At 44.0% G+C, this 19,894-nt stretch overlaps 2 protein-coding genes across 4 annotated transcripts in view; one reads left to right on the top strand and one right to left on the bottom strand.

Annotated features, from left to right (window-relative positions):
- Positions 1-19,894, bottom strand: part of LOC115164658 (citron Rho-interacting kinase) — a 120,322-nt gene that overhangs the window by 51,921 nt on the left and 48,507 nt on the right. Inside the window, exons 2-4 of one of the 3 annotated variants that reach the window (XM_029717366.1) lie at positions 6,372-6,493; positions 5,248-5,391; positions 3,478-3,597 (exon numbers count right to left, since the gene is read on the bottom strand). In XM_029717366.1, the coding sequence (XP_029573226.1) occupies positions 3,478-3,597; positions 5,248-5,391 (264 nt within the window). In that variant the 5' untranslated portion in view covers positions 6,372-6,493. The remainder of the gene's footprint in view (positions 1-3,477; positions 3,598-5,247; positions 5,392-6,371; positions 6,494-19,894) is intronic. The other 2 variants (XM_029717365.1, XM_029717367.1) reach the window with 2 other exon arrangements.
- LOC115164659 (uncharacterized) lies at positions 9,334-16,628 on the top strand. The gene is made up of 9 exons (XM_029717369.1): positions 9,334-9,380; positions 10,965-11,069; positions 11,224-11,290; positions 11,501-11,654; positions 11,939-11,975; positions 12,083-12,393; positions 12,795-15,798; positions 15,986-16,067; positions 16,229-16,628. Exons 1-9 carry the CDS (start codon positions 9,363-9,365, stop codon positions 16,375-16,377), a joined length of 3,927 nt encoding a protein of 1,308 aa, XP_029573229.1. The 5' UTR covers positions 9,334-9,362; the 3' UTR covers positions 16,378-16,628.

The raw sequence follows: 19,894 nt of genomic DNA, 5'->3' as shown, positions 1-19,894 counted from the left end.
GCTAGCAGCCTTCATTTCCACCTCGTGGCTGAGTCACGGGGCATGCAGCAGTCCTGATTATCAGGCTGGTTAGGACTAGCAGAGGCTAATGAAAAGTAGCATGATCCCGGTGCCTGGGGAGGGTGAGGACACCCTGACAATGGAACATGACAGGTGCAGCAGATAGCATCAGCAGCACAAGCCAGCACCTCGTCAGTCCCTTTTCAATTAAAAGTGCTCCTCCTGTTTCCATTCATTCAAACTCTGCTAAGTGCCTGAAGCATGTCTCCAAGGACGTCCGCCTGTCATCTACAGTAAGCGACAGGAAGACACCTCATGAGTCATGAAACATTATAGTAACACACATTTTTTTAAATGTTGCACCCTCTAATTTAGTGTGCATTAAATGAAAGACAAAAGAATGTCATATTCAGCACAATTTACATTTGGACCTCCTTTAGAATGTTAATAAGATACAAAAAGTGTTTGATATTTAATTGAATGATGATTCATAAAGGTTAAACATACATATATTTTTTAAATTGTCATTGTCAATTACAGTTCATTACATATCCTAGGTATTGAGGAAGAAAAAGGCAAACAGTAAAGGAAATGTATAATCGGAATGCTAATTGAACGTTTTCACATGAGCAATATTTGCATCAACTGAATAAACCTGACACCACAGGGACCTCTCATTTAATCTCTTTGAAGAATAATTTAAAAAATCTATTTCAAGTGGGAAAAGCCTTTGCAGTGTTTGGCCAGCGGGCTGGCTCAGAGCCCTAGTTCCTCAGTGGCACCAGTCCACCAGGTCCTTGACTGGATCACAGAAACTCTCTGGCAGCCCTAAACATAAGTCAGCAGGAGAACTGAACTAGGCCAGGGCTTAAGCACAGAGCTGAGTGGTACCCATGGAGAAGGATGGAGTGAGCCAGGGCCAGGAAGGAAGGGATCAGATTAGAGAGCGGCAGAGAAATAGAGGGAATACGGGGTGAATACAATAGGTTTATGCATGCCAGAAAAGCTGATTCAGAGTTTTCATGTGAATATACTCAATACACTCACACACGCACGCACATACACACACATGCGCAAACACACACACACACACAAGCGCCCGCACACACACTCACACAGAGAGTGTCTCCCTATCGCCCTGACCGACACACTCCCGCTGGGAGCTTCAAACACAGTAGGTGTAGCCCTGACAGGGAGAGTGACAGTTCTACTGTAACCTCTTAGGATGGGGAGACTAATCCATGGTCCTGTGGAAAAAAACACAACCGCTTTGCCTATACCTCTTCCCACTGCCTTACAGAACAGATTTATCCTTCCTTTCAGTCATCTTTAGACAGGTTTGTCTGTGCCAAAGGTAAATTTGCTGACAAAGTGGTCAAATAAAGCTTACTTTAGGTAGGTACTAGAACTGAATTCAACCTACCTATCCACAAATACAACACTGAGAGGTAGAACACTTGTCTTATCGCAGTTAGAATCTGTCAGCATGTGTGCTGTGTATGTATTCAGTGAAAGGGATCTCTCTCCCAATTAGCCTAGCATTTTGTTCTCACTGGTTCACAGAATTACATAATTTCCATGTACTGACTGTCTTGCCATGGATTTCTCTTTCTCCTGTCACTGAAAAGCTTTTCATCTCTCATATCCCCAATCATCTATGTTTGTTGAGCCAACACTACATAAATTGTGCATGAATTTGTATAAGTTACAGACTCAAAAAACAGCGTGTGGGAGAGAGACACTGTTCAAGACAAGACCTTATGCAGCATACAGTTGGGTCAAAATCAAGCAGGAAAGCACTTTTGAAAATATCATCTAGCATGACTCATTCTCATGCATGACAATAACTTTAACTAGAAGTGGGTCAATCATTTCCATTGCTAATTTCCAGGTTCGCATTAATAACAATAATGATAATAATAATATATGCCATTTAGCTGACACTTTTATCCAAAGCAACTTTTACGTACGGGTGGTCCCGGGAATTGAACCCACTATCCTGGCCTTGTAAGCTCTACCAACTTAGCAGACCGGTACGCTGTATCAGTGAGCGGTAAGTATACCATCCATGGACAACCATGGATTGGCTGTGAAGACTGCAGAGCAGTGTAAATGGCAGTGAAGGGGTTAACAACAACACTCTAGTTCCCATAATGTTAGATCCAAGGCCCCCATCGCCTCATCACGACAGCCTGCCCACTGCATCAGCAGCTCTGCACACTCTCCACTTCTAGGTATGGATGATTCACATTGCCATGGCAACCATCGCACTATAGAGCTTGTGCCTGGTAACCAATGCCAGCAACTGCTAAGGGGAACAGGTTGTTTTTCTCTTACCTTTTTTTGGATTCTGCTCTGTGGTTTGGAGGGAAGGGGGGGGCATATATTTTATGCTGTTTGCTGTTCTCTACTGTCAACCTCTCAATATCCTAATTCTCAAACCTTCACCGAATCAGATCATTGTTTATGTGCGCACACACACACACACACACACACACACACACAGACACACTATTTGGATAAAGGTTGTCTCAGCGTAAATCTGTCCTTCCTCTACATTACTCTGTTGATCAGCAGAGTTCAGGAGACACTGCATCACTCCTGAGAGTAGCGATGGATAGATACACAGGAGACACCTTGAAGTACTGCGGCGCTGAGCTATGCAGAGGCATGCTACTATCAGAGAGATGTCCACTGAGCCTTTTTCATGGTCAGGACAGGTCAAATGCATGAGAGTGCATTTGGGTTCATGTCCACTGTTAGAACAGCATACTGCAGACTGCTAGGAAAGGCTCAACGTTGATACTCACTGAAGGTAATCGCTACTATTACTTCTATTGCTATCAGACTTCTATTATGTGGCACTCAAGCCTTGTTATAGTTTTCTGCCTTACTCTGACTATCCTTGTTCGATAAAGGCAATGAAACCACAGTATTAACACGAATTCATCTGAATAGGGTTCCAGCAGTCAGGAATCCTGAGCCAGTGTAATAGTACACTGACTCCACCTGCACAGGGAGCACTGAGCACGAAGCAGGGAGCCCTGAGCACGGAGTAGGGATCACGGAGCAAAGAGCAGGGAGCAGGGAGCACGGAGCAGGGACCAGCGAGCAGAGAGCAGGGAGCAGAGAGAAGAGAGCACAAAGCAGGAAGTAGGGAGCACAGAGTAGAGTAGAAGGCAGGGCGATGGGAGCAGTGGGGAGGCCTCAACACCCTCTTCCTCTGTAATTAACATGGCTGTAGCAGGAGTAGCACTCGGCTCACACACCACAGGGATGGGCAAGGTCAGGTCAACCCACAACTGTATATCCCTCCACAGCACTCTGGATAGAAGCTAGAAGGATAGAAGGATCAGCTTACCATCCCCAAATCTTAACCCTAAACATTATAGTTTAGGGGCAACTTTGTGCAACTCCCTCCACAACCCACAAACCCTGCCAGACCTCTGTTGCCCCACAGGAGGGGCTCTCCCCTACCTGTTCTTTAATCTCCTGCAGCTTGTTGCTCTGCTCCCGGATGCCGTGGAGGAGCTGCAGTGCCTTGTCGTCTTCCTGGGAAACCTCCGTACGGGCCTGCTCCAGACTAAGCTTCAGACTCTGAAATACACACATACAGTGCATTTGGAAAGTATTCAGACCCCTTTACTTTTTTACATTTTGTTACGTTACAGCCTTATATTAAAATTGATTAAATATTTTTTTTAAACTCATCAATCAACACACAATACCCCATTGTGACAAAGCAAAAACAGGTTTTTAGACATTTATGCAAATATATATATATTTTTTAATGGAAAAATCACATTTACATAATTATTCAGACCCTTTACTCGATACTTTGTTGAAGCACCTTTGGAAGTGATTAAAGCCACAAGTCTTCTTGGGTATGATGCTACAAGCTTGGCACACCTGTATTTGGGGAATTTCTCCCAATCTTCTCTGCAGATCTTATCAAGCTCTGTCAGGTTGAATGTGGAGCGTCACTGCACAGCTATTTTCTGGTCTCTCCAGAGATGTTTGATCAGGTTCAAGTCTGGGTTCTGGTCAGGCCACTCAAGGACATTCAGAGACTTGTCCTGAAGCCACTCCTGCATTGTCTTGGCTGTGAGCTTAGGGTCGTTGTTCTGTTGGAAGGTGAACCTTTGCCCCAGTCTGAGGTCCTGAGCGCTCTGGAGCTGGTTTTCATTAAATATCTCTCTGTACTTTGCTCTCTTCATCTTTCCCTCGATCCTGACTAGTTTCCTAGTCCCTGACACTGAAAAACATCCCCACAGCATGATGCTGCCACCACCATGCTTCACCATAGGGATGGTGCCAGGTTTCCTCCAGACATGATGCATAGCATTCAGGCCAAAGAGTTCAATCTTGGTTTCATCAGACCAGAGAATCTTGTTTCTCATGGTCAGAGTCCTTTAGGTGCCTTTTGGCAAACTCCAAGCGGGCTGGCATGTGCCTTTTACTGAGGAGTAGCTTCCATCTCTACCATAAAGGCCTGAGTGGTTGAGTGTTGTAGAGATGTGGAAGGTTCTCCCATCTCCACAGAGGAACTCTGGAGCTCTGTCAGAGTGACCACCGGGTTCTTGGTCACCTCACTGACCAAGACCCTTCTTCCCCGATTGCTCAGTTTGGCCGGGTGGCCAGCTCTAGGAAGAGTCTTGGTGGTTCCAAACTTCTTCCATTTAAGAATGATGGAGGCCACTATGTTCTTGGGGACCTTCAATGCTGCAGAAATTGTTTGGTGTACCTCGACACAATCCTTTCTCGGAGTGCTACAGACAAATCATGTACAATCAATTGAACTTACCACAGGTGGACTCCAATCAAGTTGTAGAAACATCTCAAGGATGCTCAATGGAAACAGGATGCACCTGAGCTCAATTTCGAGTCTCATAGCAAAAGGTCTAAATACTTACGTAAATAAGGTATTTCTGTTTTTTATTTTTAATAAATATGCTAACATTTCTAAAAACCTGTTTTCACTTTGTCATTATGGGGTATGGTGTGTAGATTGATGAGTGGAGAAAGTATGTAATCCCTTTTAGAATAAGTTTGTAATGTAACAAAATGGAGAAAAAGGGAAGCGGTCTTTATACTTTTCCGAATGCACTGTATACAGTATAACGCCCCTTGGCCACACACACACACACACACACACACACACACACACACACACACACACACACACACACACACACACACACACACACACACACACACACACACACACACACATTTTGGGCCACTCACGTTGCACTCGGTGATGTAGGTAGCCAGGTCTTGCTCCAGGATGGTCCTCTGTGTCTCTGAGGCTTTCAGCTCCACATCCTTCTGCTGCAGCACTGACTCCAGATCAGACATCTTACTCTGGACTAGAGAGATCTCCTGTTCCATCTGAATACAGCAACATGGAGGACGTTACCACGACAGCTTCATTTGTCCATTTCAGCATTAGTTCATTTTCCCAATATCAATTGAACTCTTGCAGGTGACCGAAACATTATATTACCGTAAGAAGCATATTTTTTTCTATTTTTGAAACATAGTCATTTATGTAAACATATTTTAGGACTGCAGTGAAATGCAATGGCCTGAAGTTGATTGTGCTAAAATGTAAAAGCATCTCCTTGATCACAGCTGTTGGGGTTGAAGAAGACTGTGCGGTGAAAACATAGATGAATCATTGCTGCTGGACTTCACAGGATAACACATAAAAGACAACAGAACATTTAAGTCCATTATGTAAAATAAATCACCATTGCCAAACCTCCTTTGAACCAAGCCCACAATAAAGAAATGGTGAGGTAAAAGCTGAAGCTATAGGGAGTTATTTCTCCCCCACCTAAGCTAAGCTGCTCATCTCAGTTTGCATGCATGGTTTAAGAGATGAGCCAGTAGGGTGATGGATGGATGCAATTAAAGAAGCCATAAGAGCCCATGAGGAGCACTGAGAGTCACATAGGCAGAGCCGCCAACCGAGACAGATACACAATCACAATGCATACCGGGTTGTATAGAACACATACAGTACAGGAGTACCACTGACACAGTCACAACATAACACACAGAAAAGGGTTATGGTATAGAGTCACAGCATTGAGTAGCAACACAGGGCACAACAGAAATGTAAAGTGACAACACAGAGTACAGAGTACATAACAACAGCTCAGCCTCAGAGCAGAGAACCATCAGTCAGTCACAGGACATGAACCATGTCATGTTAACACAGATTAGTACAGAATCATGGAGCACATAAAACTAACATAAACAAATAAGTACAGCACATGGTACAGAATGTTCCTGTGACACAGACTCACAGCAAAGACTACAACAGCACGCCAACTGATAGACAAACACAGAGTAACTTCACAGACCTAAGAGTACCTGTGACATGTGTCTTGTATCTCTCAATGTCCTCTGCATTTAGTGTATAAGAGTTTGTTTCAAGGGAGCAGGACAGGTCTTATCTAGAGAGCTGAGGGTTGTAGCCACGAATCTGCAGGGGAAAAAAAGAGCGTGGGAGAGAGACAAATGGCAGTACACACTCTATAGGCTATACACAATCTCTCCTGAAAGCTGTGGGGCTGACTCAAACCATTAATTTACAGCTCTTATCTTTTCATGTCATACTGCTACACCAGACCACCTTTTACAGTTGTCAAATGGGAAATTATTATCTCCATTGAATCTATGTTCAATGTTGTAATAACATTACATACAATGCATTCGGAAAGTATTCAGACCCCTTCCCTTTTTTCCACATTTTGTTACGTTACAGCCTTATTCTAAAATGGATTAAATAAATGTTTTTACTCATCAATCTACAAACAATACCCCATAATGACAACTGTTTTTTAGACATTTTTGCAAATGTATTAATAATAAAAAACAGAAATTCCTTATTTACATAAGTATTCAGACCCTTTTCTATGAGACCCGAAATTGAGCTCAGGTAAATCCTGTTTCCATTGATCATCCTTGAGATGTTTGATTGGTTCAACTGATTGGACATGATTTGGAAAGGCTAACACCTATCTATATAAGGTCCCACAGTTGAGAGTGTATGTCAGAGCAAAAACCAAGCCATGAGGTCGAAGGAATTGTCTGAAGAGCTCAGAGACAGGATTGTGTTAAGACACAGATTTGGTGAAGGGTACCAAAACATTTCTGCCATATTGAAGATCCCCAAGAAAACAGTGGCCTCCATCATTCTTAAACGGAAGAAGTTTAGAACCACCAAGACTCTTCCTCGAGCTGGCCGCCATGCCAAACTGAGCAATAGGGGGAGAAGGAATTTGGCCTGGGAGGTGACGAAGAACCTGATGGTCACTCTGAGCTCCGGACTTCCTCTGTGGAGGTGTGAGAACCTTCCAGAAGGACAACCATCTCTACAGCACTCCACCAATCAGGCCTTTATTGTAGGAATTCCCCAGGGTAACTGTTGAGGCCCCTTAACCTGTCTTAATTTTTACTACCAACGTGCCACTGGCATTGCACTGTAAATGACCTCTATAAAAAATAAGAAAATTCAATTTCCTGAACGTATTCTACTGGTTACATGTTGTAGCCTGCATAGGAATTGGTATAAGAAGAGAAAGCCCTATACAAAAGCAGTTTTTTAGTGCTATTCATAATCATAATGAATAATGAAACGTTGTATTCTAATCAAACAATTAAGGTAATTAAACAATTAAGCTAATCAAGTGAAATGCAAGTAATAAAGAATTCAAAAGAACAAAACATCCCTTTCATGCCCACGTTGAGGGCTCACAAATGAAAAATAGTAATCAGACCAAGGCAAAGACTAAAGGCGCACGTAGCACAACACTCCACAGCAGCTGCCATGCTTTAGATCTTGATGCATGCCCCTTATATTACATAATAACAAACATAATTAGCAATTCAAAAATGCTCTATTCTGCGAACTACTTTTAATCACAGTGTGGAAAATATAGAACCATACTGTGTGGATCACAATTATGCGTGTATTCTGGAATAAGACAAACCTATAAAAAGAGTTGGAGTCTGAGTGTGTGTGCACACAGCCACCTCTTTAACCACTCTTCAAAATATTTGGCAGCCTTTGAGATGGAAAGGCAGGAGAATGAGTGACAGAAGAAGAGTCTAATAAAAGCATGGCTTCTCTCCCACTCCTGCTCACAGCAGCAGTGCAGTGGAGTAGCTTCAACAGCCATAGGCCCAGGGATTTCACATCACATTCCATGATGCAATGCAGAATACGGCTTCACACAGAACAATCACCAAACCCATTAGATAACACTTCGCACATCACAGCCAAACATCATGTATCACATGAAGAGGCATGTGTGTTCTCCGGACGTGATACTTTGTCATGCACCTTCTGTTTCGATCTTCGCTCTCTCTCTCCCTCTCCCCCACCTCTCTCTCTTTCTCTCTCTCTCTCTCTCTCTCCCTCTCCCCCCACCTCTCTCTCTCTCTCTCTCTCTCTCTCTCTCTCTCTCTCTCTCTCTCTCTCTCTACCTCTCTCTCTCTCTCTCTCTCTCTCTCTCTCTCTCTCCCTCTCCCCCCACCTCCTCTCTCTCTCTCTCTCTCTCTCTCTCTATCTCTCTCTCTCTACCAAACCTGCTGTCTCGACCTCTGAATGTTCGGCTATGAAAAGCCAACTGACATTCACTCCCGAGGTGCTAACCTGTTGAACCCTCTATAACCACATTATTCTTTGACGGTGCATAACATTATCTCATATCACATGCATGGCAAGACATGATTGATGTAATTAGATGCTCTGGAGAGATCCCACCCTCCTTCCCCAACACATGTAGAATGCTTAGAAACCACCAGAAACCTGTGAAATGGATCAACAGATGTGGTTTTATCTCCTCTCAAGGTCTGTTGATTTACAGTATCTCAGAATCAGGAAGTGTCATATCCCATGTGATATGTCAAAACAAGTTGATGCATGTATTATCATGGTGCACTGGGTTTGTATTTGTATTTATAATGGATCCCCTTTAGCTGCAGCAGCTACTCTTCATGGGGTCCAGTAAAATGAAGGCAGTTATACAATTGTTAAACATTACTATACATTCACAACAGATTTCAGGGGGTAGGCTGTCAACAGCACGTACTGTGACACTATGATATGTATTCTGATTAAGTCAACAATACCTCTAGGCATATCTGACGTCATGTATTTGATATCTTATGTGAAGGTTAATGTCCATATTGACATCAGTTCATTGTGTTTGAGGACGGTTCACTGACGGGTTTTCAACGGATAAGATTAGATTAGACTAGTTTAACAGTTACAGAGCAGCTACAGTAGCCTATCAGAACAGCTGCAGTATTAGAGGCGCATAGCCTTAATTAACGGGCTACACATAATGGCTGACGACAGCCAGGTAAGGTTCATTTTAGCCTACGTTTAACGAGCGTTAGAGTTTTCCTAATTCCATCTTGTTCTAATGGCAAGTCTGCCTTAAGTGCAGAAACTATGGTTGATATTAGAAAATAAGTATGATTGGAAGTTTAGGCAAGTAATTCCAATTGGGGAATTGTTGTGGGATGTTAGCATGCCATACTCCACGTGTAACATTAGTGCCATGGAGGATTGTGCAGGTCGGCAGGTTGCTACAGTAGCCTTGTAGCATGTATTTTATAGGGATCAGATCTGGCTGACTTTTTCACCTGAGCTGCTCATTGGCTGTCCATAATGAGCCCAGCGAGCAGGATGTGTAGCTGGACTCTGCAATAATTAGCTCCCAGAGCAATTACAAATAACTATTCTTGTTTTAAAAGCGTCATTACAACTAGCAACATGACAGTCAGTCACCTCTAAGCAGAACTCAGTAGAAACGCTATGTGTTGGATTTGTCCATGTCTCGCTAAATTAACCTAGCTACCATAACAGCTGTGGAGAATTTATTCTGCAGTTTTAAGGGATCTCTCTGAACGTTTTAGATGATACAGTGGAACTTCGTCCTCTGGATGAAGAACTATACATCTCGGCTTGGCTTCATTGCATTATTGCTTGGGAAACGTTGACATGCCCTTTTTGTTGACGGATGGATGAAAATAATGTAATTATAGTATCGTTATACATAGGCTAGCAGGAAAATCCGCATGAGATACCCATAGAACTGAGCCCTGCTCCATTTCAGCACCATGCCGCGGTCTCAGGTGCTGCCCAGACTCGAAACATTTCAGCACCATGGCACGTTCCCCTGACGCCTAGAAACGTGTCAGCTCTATGCAGCGGACAGCTCCATAATGCTGAAATAGTTAAAGCCCCCTAGAACATCATTGATTTTAAATTATTCTAAGTGCAAGTGGTTATATAAGTTATTGCATGTCCTAGTTTTGCAGCTTTGCAACCTCAGAATTATAGCTAATGGATTGCAGCGAGTTACGTTTTTGTGCATGGTGATGAAGGAGGATGCTTGATAAACCATAAATTAAACGCAAAAACGTGCACTTACACATATTTTCGTTTGGCAGAACTTTGACAAGCTATGATCTGTTTTCTAATGACATTGACAATTCATATAGACATTAGACTTAGGCCTAATTGTGACATCATGTGTGTATGACATCTTTGAGGAATGCCCTTGCTTCAGCCAATCGGAATCGAGTATTCAACAATGCTTTGGCATAATTCAAGGACGTTCATATTCACTTCAGTTGTCTGCCGATGGTTCACTGACGTTTTTTCAAAGGAGATATTAGTATTACCTCTAAATAGCCTACAACAATAAGCTACACATCATGTCAGACAACAGCAAGGTATGGTTCATTTAGCCTATTTTGAGTTTAGAGGAGAAATTACTAACAGTATAGTAGGTCACTACCACAGCAATAGGTCTCACTGGTTTGATCCATGGACTGAAATCTGACCACTATTGCCATTTTGTTTAAAATAGGAGCGAATAAGTTGTTTTATGAAGTCACAACCTAAGACTGATATTGACCTCTCATTTATCCACCAGAGCGTGAAATGGGAGGATTCCCCGGATGATCAAAATAAAGTTGTGGAGAATATGAAGGATGAAACAGAGACACATGAGACCAACAAGAACAGGACAGGAGGCAAGGTAAGAAATATGCTGTCCTTTACACATCCTCTGCCTACTTAGGCACAGATTTAGGATTAGTTTACTATCACTAAATCCTAACCTTAAAGCATTAGGAGGAGACGCTACACTGACCTTAGATCTGCTATGAGATCTATAATCTGTTGTCATGTAGGCTAAACGTAAGTCCAGTGGCAGTGCCAAGAAGACTTCCGTGGAGGAGGACAGCAGCATTGGTGCAGGTCCGAGATTACTTCATGTTGGGTGCAGGTTGTGTTCAAATTCATCAGCACTGATCTGAGAAGATAGTATCTACATAGGTGAAAGCAATATAGTGGAGGCCCACAGAGAGATGTGCTTTTACCTGTCCAGTGCAATCAAATCACTAAAGGTGAAGGAAATTAGATATAAAGTTCAGATTCAACTTTAGATTTCTCTTTGCGGATTCCCAGAGTCTTCTCAGACACCCGGGTGTGGTCTCCGGGAAAGGGGATCTATCATTGAGCAGCTGGAGAAGGAGGCTCAGAGGACTCTAATGCCTTCTCTCAAGATTGGGACATGCTGTGCCCCAATCCTCCTCTCCTTCCTGAGGAGTCTAACTGATGAGCAAGTCCCATGTCTTTCTCCAACCTCACATACAACAACTCTGAATTTATAGTCATAGTGCACCTTCTAACCACAAATGCGATTTCAAACACTACACCTAACCCTAACATCACCGTAACCACACCCCTAACTCTTCCTGTAAATCAAGAACAAAATGGCTCATGTACTTGCTAATAGCTTAATTAAGTACACTTTTATTTTCCCTAACATGGCTATCTAGTGACTCCACTAACTCAACACCAGTGTGCAGCTAAAATATGTTTCCTTTCTTTTCTTTTCTCTAGCCAATGGAGAGTGATTCAGCATGGCATGAAAAATAACGTAAGTCTCTCCACATAAGGTTCTGGTCAAAAGTAGTGCGCTATATAGGGAATGGTGTCATGGAATTGCTTGATTGACAAAAACATTACTCTGTTTGTTGGCCATAGCTCACATTCGAGCAGCTCTCCATGCTGTGTCTGAAGATTGTTAAGGTCGTGACCCAGAAAGCCCTCCGCATTCTCCTACCAGCGCTAGCTCGTATCATGGGTGTGGACCTGAGGAGTGGGGCAGCCTCCCCAGAATCCCAGTGCTCTCTGACAGGGTCTGAGGATTCCTTAGGCAGTCTGGATGAGCGAGAGAAAAGGCTGCTGATCAATGAGATGAACTACTGGACTAAGGAGAGGAGGAGGAATGGCAGTGCAGGGTGCCGCCAAAAATCCACTCGCAGAACCTCATCACCATGCTGGTCGCCTAAGAGGTATGTTCACAGCAATATTTCAAGTTAATAATTGCAAGACCTGACCCATACTTATCATAAATTATTAACTTGGAATTCATACCTTGTAGTATAAGTTCTGGTCAGAAATGTTGCCCCTGAGGGGGTGGGTCCAGGTGAAAGTAATTTTTAACTGGGTAAGCCATAAAGTCATCTATGAATAAATTGATTTCAGAATTAATCATATTCTGATGTCGTACAAACATAAAAATCAGGCAAAAACTCGTGTCAGTTGGCTTTAGGCTTCTAGAACTACGATGGTATGAGAAGTAAACCATCATTGCTCTCATTTGATTTTCAAGCTCACTAATGACCCAGATTAGATACCAGCTGGCTGGTCACATTTGCATGGCATAAGTGGTGATTGTGTGTTTATCTTCAAGGTCCCAGACCTCATTGCAGAGTTTGCCAGCAACTAGAGAGGCTCCCCTCATGGAGGAGCCTCTGAAGGCTCTCTTTGGGGTAACGGAAGAGAGCCTCCTGATATCCCTGGTTGAGGGTCACTCCAACCCCACCTCCTCCAGCTCTTCCGAGTTGAGCTATGCTATCGCGGGGGAGGTAGTACACCAGCTTAACTCTGGCCTCTCAGTGGCCATTCAGGCCAGCTCGGGGAGTTGCCCCCCTATGGACAGTCAGGACATAGCAGCAGGCAAGGAGGTCATTCGGGTAGCCTCGGTGCAGATCCTGGCCGAGCTACAGAGCCAAACGTCTGAGCCAGAGTGGGTAGGGTTTATCGAGCCCCTCATGGACCCTGTGACCGATGATGTGCTGAATGCCATTGTCGGCACAATGGACAAAATGGCACAGGACTACAACATCCTATTGGATCTGGCCAAGAAGATGACAATCTTGGGGTCTAAATTTCTGACCAATCTTCAATGTGACCTTGATGTTGAGTGTCCATCTGGGAAAGAAGGGACCACTCACTTTCTCAAAGAGACTGGATCCTCTAGCAGTGTGGTGTCCAGAAAGCTTCAGACCCTCTCTAGCCCCGACTTTCAGTCTAAAGCCCTCAAGGCGGTGAGCACCATCCTTACAAGGAAAGTCAGCGGCTCTTCTGGCGTGGCTCCTTCCTCTAGGCCTTCTAGTGCTGCTCCTAGCCTTACTGAAGCTCCCCTGAATACCAGCTGCACAGCCCTGACATCTGTAAGCTCCACTGCCACAGTGATTGTTAAGGCATTTGTGGGAGGCATGGAGACGATAGCATCATTTGAAGGCAAATGTGAAGCAGTTGATTGGCCAGTTCCTGTAAATGACCACAAAACAGGGTTTTCACAGAAGATAACCTTCTCTCCAGCCCGCACACTCTATGGCCTTATACGAGCAAAGCTGAGGGACCTTTTAACTCTATCCGCTCGAGAAGAAGGTGTGGCTAAGGATGCTTCTCTTCAGGAGTCTTCAGACACCCTGGAAAAGGCAACTGTTTCAACTGTTGAGGTCCAGTTACCCAGCACCAAACTTAGTAGAGTTCCCAGTGAGAGCCAACCAATACCAGCTCTCTGTCTCTCCAATCTGGATAGCAGCACTCAAGAAGTTCTTAGCAGTGTTTTTTCCATCTACAAGTCAGAGTTATCAAAAGTGGAGAGTAAATGCTTGGCCGTTGTCAGTTCATCTGATGAGTCCCTAGATGCTTGTTGGCTTGTTGATGGTGTCCTATCAAAGCTTGATGACTATACTATTTCCCAGTCACCCTCACCCAATGAAGACTTGAGTGTGAGTACTCAATGTTCTCAACTGAGCTCAGAAGAGAGTGTCAGAATCACACAGTCCTCTACTAGTCTGATTCAGAGCATTAAGAAGCTCTCTAGCAATGACTTTCAGACTCAGGCAGAAGAGGCAGTGAGTAAAGTGCTGATGATATCCAGTCATTACTTTATCACACAGATCAGCCATACTGGTCTTCAGAAAAGTCTGCAGGCTGGCTTATCATCTAGCTCGCCATCAGAGATTGCCTCATTGTCCTCTCAGAATACAGCCCCTGGATTAGTGGAAACCTTTGTCAAAGGAATGGCGACTATTTTCCAGAAAAATGAGTCCACTGACACTGTGCTCCTGGAAAGAAGTGGGAGAGTTTCGCAGTGCTCCCACGGGGGCTCCCAACTGGATGATACAGAATTGAGTGTTAAAATATCAGAAGAGAAGCTTTGGTCAACAGCTAAGACCATCTGCGTCAATATGAAGAACATACTTAAGGATTTCTTCACAGGGCTGAAGCCATCCGGATCCGAAAGGACAGAAAATGCTTCTTCCAAAGAGACCCTTGCGGAAATCCTGATTGCTATCCAGAGTGAAATCTCAAACTTAGGGCGAATTAAGGATTCCAGGGAGCTCCTTCAGATCAACGATATGGTAGGAACTATGCTGAAGGAGGTTGAGAAAAGTGAGGATGACAGTGAACAAGTCTGCCAAGACATCCCTAGAACCTGTTCATCTTTGTCCACTTCTTTAAAGGGTCGTAGTTCCTTGTCTAGCTCTTCAAAGGGTCCTAGCTCAGAGTGTGAGTTAGAGATCAACCTCCCTGGCACTCCCATCCCTGACGAAGTGCCTTTTGGTCTGACCTGCCCCATCGTCAGGAGCTCCTGCATCGACACCAGGGACTCTAAAATGCCAGAGACTTTTACAAGTGACCTAAGGACAAAGATGATGGCACACACAGATGAACCCCTGCATCGTAACAGTCCAATGACTGACAGCAGCCGACCACCGAGTGCTAAAGCCTCTTTTCGATCCTCCACTACTCCATCTTTCACCAGCAAGGGAACCTCTTTGGTACCAAATGGAGATGGGATTGACATTGAAGAGAAGGAGGTGAGCATCCCCAGCAGCTCTGGCCATCTGAGGGAGCTCTTAATCAGCCCAGACATCAGCAGTGCCACTGCATTCCCCCTGCAGTACTTGATGGACTCCAGCAAAGATGATGTCATCTGTTTGGTCACCGTACTGGTGATAAGGTTGCTATCGGAGATCAGACCCTCAGCCCTAGATGGACCCTCCCAACAGGCACCAGACATGACAGAAACATCTCAGCAACTCATCAGACAAGTCCTGTCTGAGTTCTGTGCTGCATCCAGATTCTCCAGGACACAGGAATATTCCCAGAACCTGCACATCCACAGGGTGTTCAGAGGTGTACATAAACACTTGATGGAGGAGTTTGGCTCTTATAACACCCTGCAAGCAGCTATTTCCTCCCAGGACCCTGCATTTGACAGAGTCCTGGTAAAGTCCTTGACCCAGCAGCTGGTACAGGGACGCAAGGAGGCGTCAAGACCAGCTTCTGCTGCAACAAACCCAGCAGACCAGGCTGAGACAGAGAGGGGGGCTGAGCAGAAAGCAAGAAGGAGCTTCCTTTGCTTTTCAATGACCAAACTCAGGATCAACTTCAAGGTATAGCAGGGAGTTAGCATTTGTTTTTTGTTCCAGTTAGGTGCTGATGTTATTGATGTGGCTATGATAAGACAAATATATGAGATAAATATGTTTTTATTCATCACTAAATTGTTGCCTTGGATTCAGAAGTGTTCCATTTCTTTATTTATTCTCTGTACCATTTTCTTTACCTTTCTCCTGTTAGCGTTCCAAGAGAGGAAACAAAAAGGACTGCCATTCAGTCCAGGAACAGACTGAGATTCCCTCTACTGATGGACATTGCATAGGTAAGGATGTTTTAGAGCTCTGCTATAGCTTGTAGTTTTGTTTAGGTGTGTGTTAGAAACATAGAGTATGCCTACCAAACTCATTGCACTGTTATTTATCGAAGTTATTATACTGTATTTCTCTCTCTCTCTCTCTCCATCCATTTCTCTTGTGTTTCTAGCTCCACACATTGAGGCTCATGGTGCTGAATCTCCAGTTGGAGAGGTTTCTCCCTCCATATCTCAGCCTATCAAAAAACGATCCTTGATTGTCAGGGTCTTTTCAGCAATGATGAAGCCATTCAGGCGCTTCACCAAGAAGAACCTGTAACCTGTTACGCTGCATGAAGAACTACTTTTGTAACAGCATGACTTTTGACAAGAGGAATTTCTGCATGTCTACCCTTTCAAAGTCTATTTGATCAAATAAATGCAAATTATTTTACAAGAGTTTCAAGTGTTTTGGATGATTGGTAGCACCGAAGCAGCTTTTCTCAGAGAAATGCACTAGTTCCCCCTTGGTTACACATTTATTGTGCAGTTTTTGAGTTGGCAGGACTTGGGGCGGCAGATAGCCTTGTGGTTAGAGTGTTGGGTCAGCGACCGAGAGGTTGCTAGATCAAATCCCTGAGCTGACAAGGTAAAAATCTGTTGTTCTGCCCCTGAACAAGGCAGTTAACCCACTGTTCCTAGGCTGCCACTGTAAATACGAATTTGTTCATAACATCTTGTCTTGTAAAATAAATAAAATAACCAGAGCTTGTCTCTAATACAATAGTTGCTGCATAGACCGTCAGATAATCAGATGTTCTCTATTAATTTAGTTAGATTGATAAGAGCTTATTAGCAGCAAGGGGAAAACACATAGAGGAGAATTAGCTATCTGCAGCTAGATCAACCCTCTGAGATGTTTTCTGTATGTTGAATATATAAGCTCCAGCAGTTGAGAGTGTATGTCAGAGCAAAAACCAAGCCATGAAGTCGAAGGAATTGTCCGTAGAGCTCAGAGACATGATTATGTCAAGGCACAGATCTGGTGAAGGGTACCAAAACATTTCTGCAATATTGAAGGTCCCCAAGAACACAGTGGCCTCCATCATTCTTAAACGGAAGAAGTATGGAACCACCAAGACTCTTCCTAGAGCTGGCCGCCAGGCCAAACTGAGCAATTGGGGGAGAAGGGCTTTGGTCTGAGAGGTGACCAAGAACCTGATGGTCACTCTGAGCTCCGGAGTTCCTCTGTGGAGGTGTGAGAACCTTCCAGAAGGACAACCATCTCTACAGCACTCCACCAATCAGGCCTTTATGGTAGAGCGGTCAAACAAAGCCACTCATGCTATAATGTGGATAAACAGTTACTTGTCTAACAGAAAACAGAGGGTGTTCTTTAATGGAAGCCGCTCAAACATAATCAAGGTAGAATCAGGAATTTCCCAGGGTAGCTGTTTAGGCCCCTTACCTTTTTCAATCTTTACTGACGACATGCCACTGGCTTTGCACTGTAAATGTACTCTATAAAATATAAGAATACTACATTTACTGAACGTATTCTTCTGGTAACATGTTGTAGCCTGAATAGGAACTAGAGGCCCAAGTAGCACAACACTCCACAGCAGCTCAATCTGCCATGCTTTAGATCTTGATGCATGCCCCTTATATTACAAAATAACAAACATAATTAGCAATTCAAAAATGCTCTATTCTGAGAACTACTTTTAATCACGGAGTGGAAAACATAGAACCATACTGTGTGGATCACAATTATGGGTGTATTCTGGAATAAGACAAACCTATACAGTGAGGGGAAAAAGTACTTGATCCCCTGCTGATTTTGTACGTTTACCCACTGACAAAGAAATGATCAGTCTATAATTTTAATAGTAGGTTTATTTGAACAGTGAGCGACAGAATAACAACAAAAATATCCAGAAAAACGTATGTCAGAAAGATTTCTGGCTACCAGGTCTCTTTTATACAGGTAACGAGCTGAGATTAGGAGCACACTCTTAAAGGAGTGCTCCTAATCTCACCTTGTTACCTGTATAAAAGACACCTGTCCACAGAAGCAATAATTCAATCAGATTCCAAACTCTCCACCATGGCCAAGACCAAAGAGCTCTCCAAGGATGTCAGGGACAAGATTGTAGACCTACACAAGGCTGGAATGGGCTACAAGACCATCGTCAAGCAGCTTGGTGAGAATGTGACAACAGTTGGTGCGATTATTCGCAAATGGAAGAAACACAAAATAACTGTCAATCTCCCTCGGCCTGGGGCTCCATGCAAGATCTCACCTCGTGGAGTTGCAATGATCATGAGAACGGTGAGGAATCAGCCCAGAACTACACGGGAGGATCTTGTCAATGATCTCAAGGCAGCTGGGACCATAGTCACCAAGAAAACAATTGGTAACACACTACGCCGTGAAGGACTGAAATCCTGCAGCGCCCGCAAGGTCCCCCTGCTCAAGAAAGCACATATACATGCCCGTCTGAAGTTTGCCAATGAACATCTGAATGATTCAGAGGACAACTGGGTGAAAGTGTTGTGGTCAGATGAGACCAAAATGGAGCTCTTTGGCATCAACTCAACTCGCCGTGTTTGGAGGAGGAGGAATGCTGCCTATGACCCCAAGAATACCATCCCCACCGTCAAACATGGAGGTGGAAACATTATGCTTTGGGGGTGTTTTTCTGCTAAGGGGACAGGACAACTTCACCGCATCAAAGGGACGATGGACGGGGCCACGTACCGTCAAATCTTGGGTGAGAACCTCCTTCCCTCAGCCAGGGCATTGAAAATAGGTCGTGGATGGGTATTCCAGCATGACAATGACCCAAAACACACGGCCAAGGCAACAAAGGAGTGGCTCAAGAAGAAGCACATTAAGGTCCTGGAGTGGCCAAGCCAGTCTCCAGACCTTAATCCCATAGACAATCTGTGGAAGGAGCTGAAGGTTCGAGTTGCCAAACGTCAGCCTCGAAACCTTAATGACTTGGAGAAGATCTGCAAAGAGGAGTGGGACAAAATCTCTCCTGAGATGTGTGCAAACCTGGTGGCCAACTACAAGAAAGGTCTGACCTCTGTGATTGCCAACAAGGGTTTTGCCACCAAGTACTAAGTCATGTTTTGCAGAGGGGTCAAATACTTATTTCCCTCATTAAAATGCAAATCAATTTATAACATTTTTGACATGCGTTTTTCTGGATTTTTTTGTTGTTATTCTGTCTCTCACTGTTCAAATAAACCTACCATTAAAATTATAGACTGATCATTTCTTTGTCAGTGGGCAAACGTACAAAATCAGCAGGGGATCAAATACTTTTTCCCTCACTGTAAATAGAGTTGGAGTCTAAGTGTGTGTGCACACAGCCACCTCTTTAACCACTCTTCAAAATATTTGGCAGCCTTTGAGATGGAGAGGCAGTAGAATGAGTGACAGAAGAAGAGTCTAATAAAAGCATGGCTTCTCTCCCACTCCTGCTCACAGCAGCAGTGCAGTGGAGTAGCTTCAACAGCCATAGGCCCAGGGATTTCACATCACATTCCATGATGCAATGCAGAATACGGCTTCACACAGAACAATCACCAAACCCATTAGATAACACTTCGCACATCACAGCCAAACATCATGTATCACATGAAGAGGCATGTGTGTTCTCCGGACGTGATACTTTGTCATGGACCTTCTGTTTCGATCTTCGCTCTCTCTCTCTCTCTCTCTCTCTCTCTCTCTCTCTCTCTCTCTCTCTCTCTCTCTCTCTACCAAACCTGCTGTCTCGACCTCTGAATGTTCGGCTATGAAAAGCCAACTGACATTTACTCTTGAGGTGCTGACCTGTTTCACC

Source organism: Salmo trutta, chromosome 27 (assembly GCF_901001165.1).
Source record: "Salmo trutta chromosome 27, fSalTru1.1, whole genome shotgun sequence".
In the NCBI taxonomy this organism is placed as follows: domain Eukaryota; kingdom Metazoa; phylum Chordata; class Actinopteri; order Salmoniformes; family Salmonidae; genus Salmo; species Salmo trutta.
The sequence above is the reverse complement of the archived record's forward strand: the minus strand, read 5'-3'. Positions and strand labels throughout refer to the sequence as shown.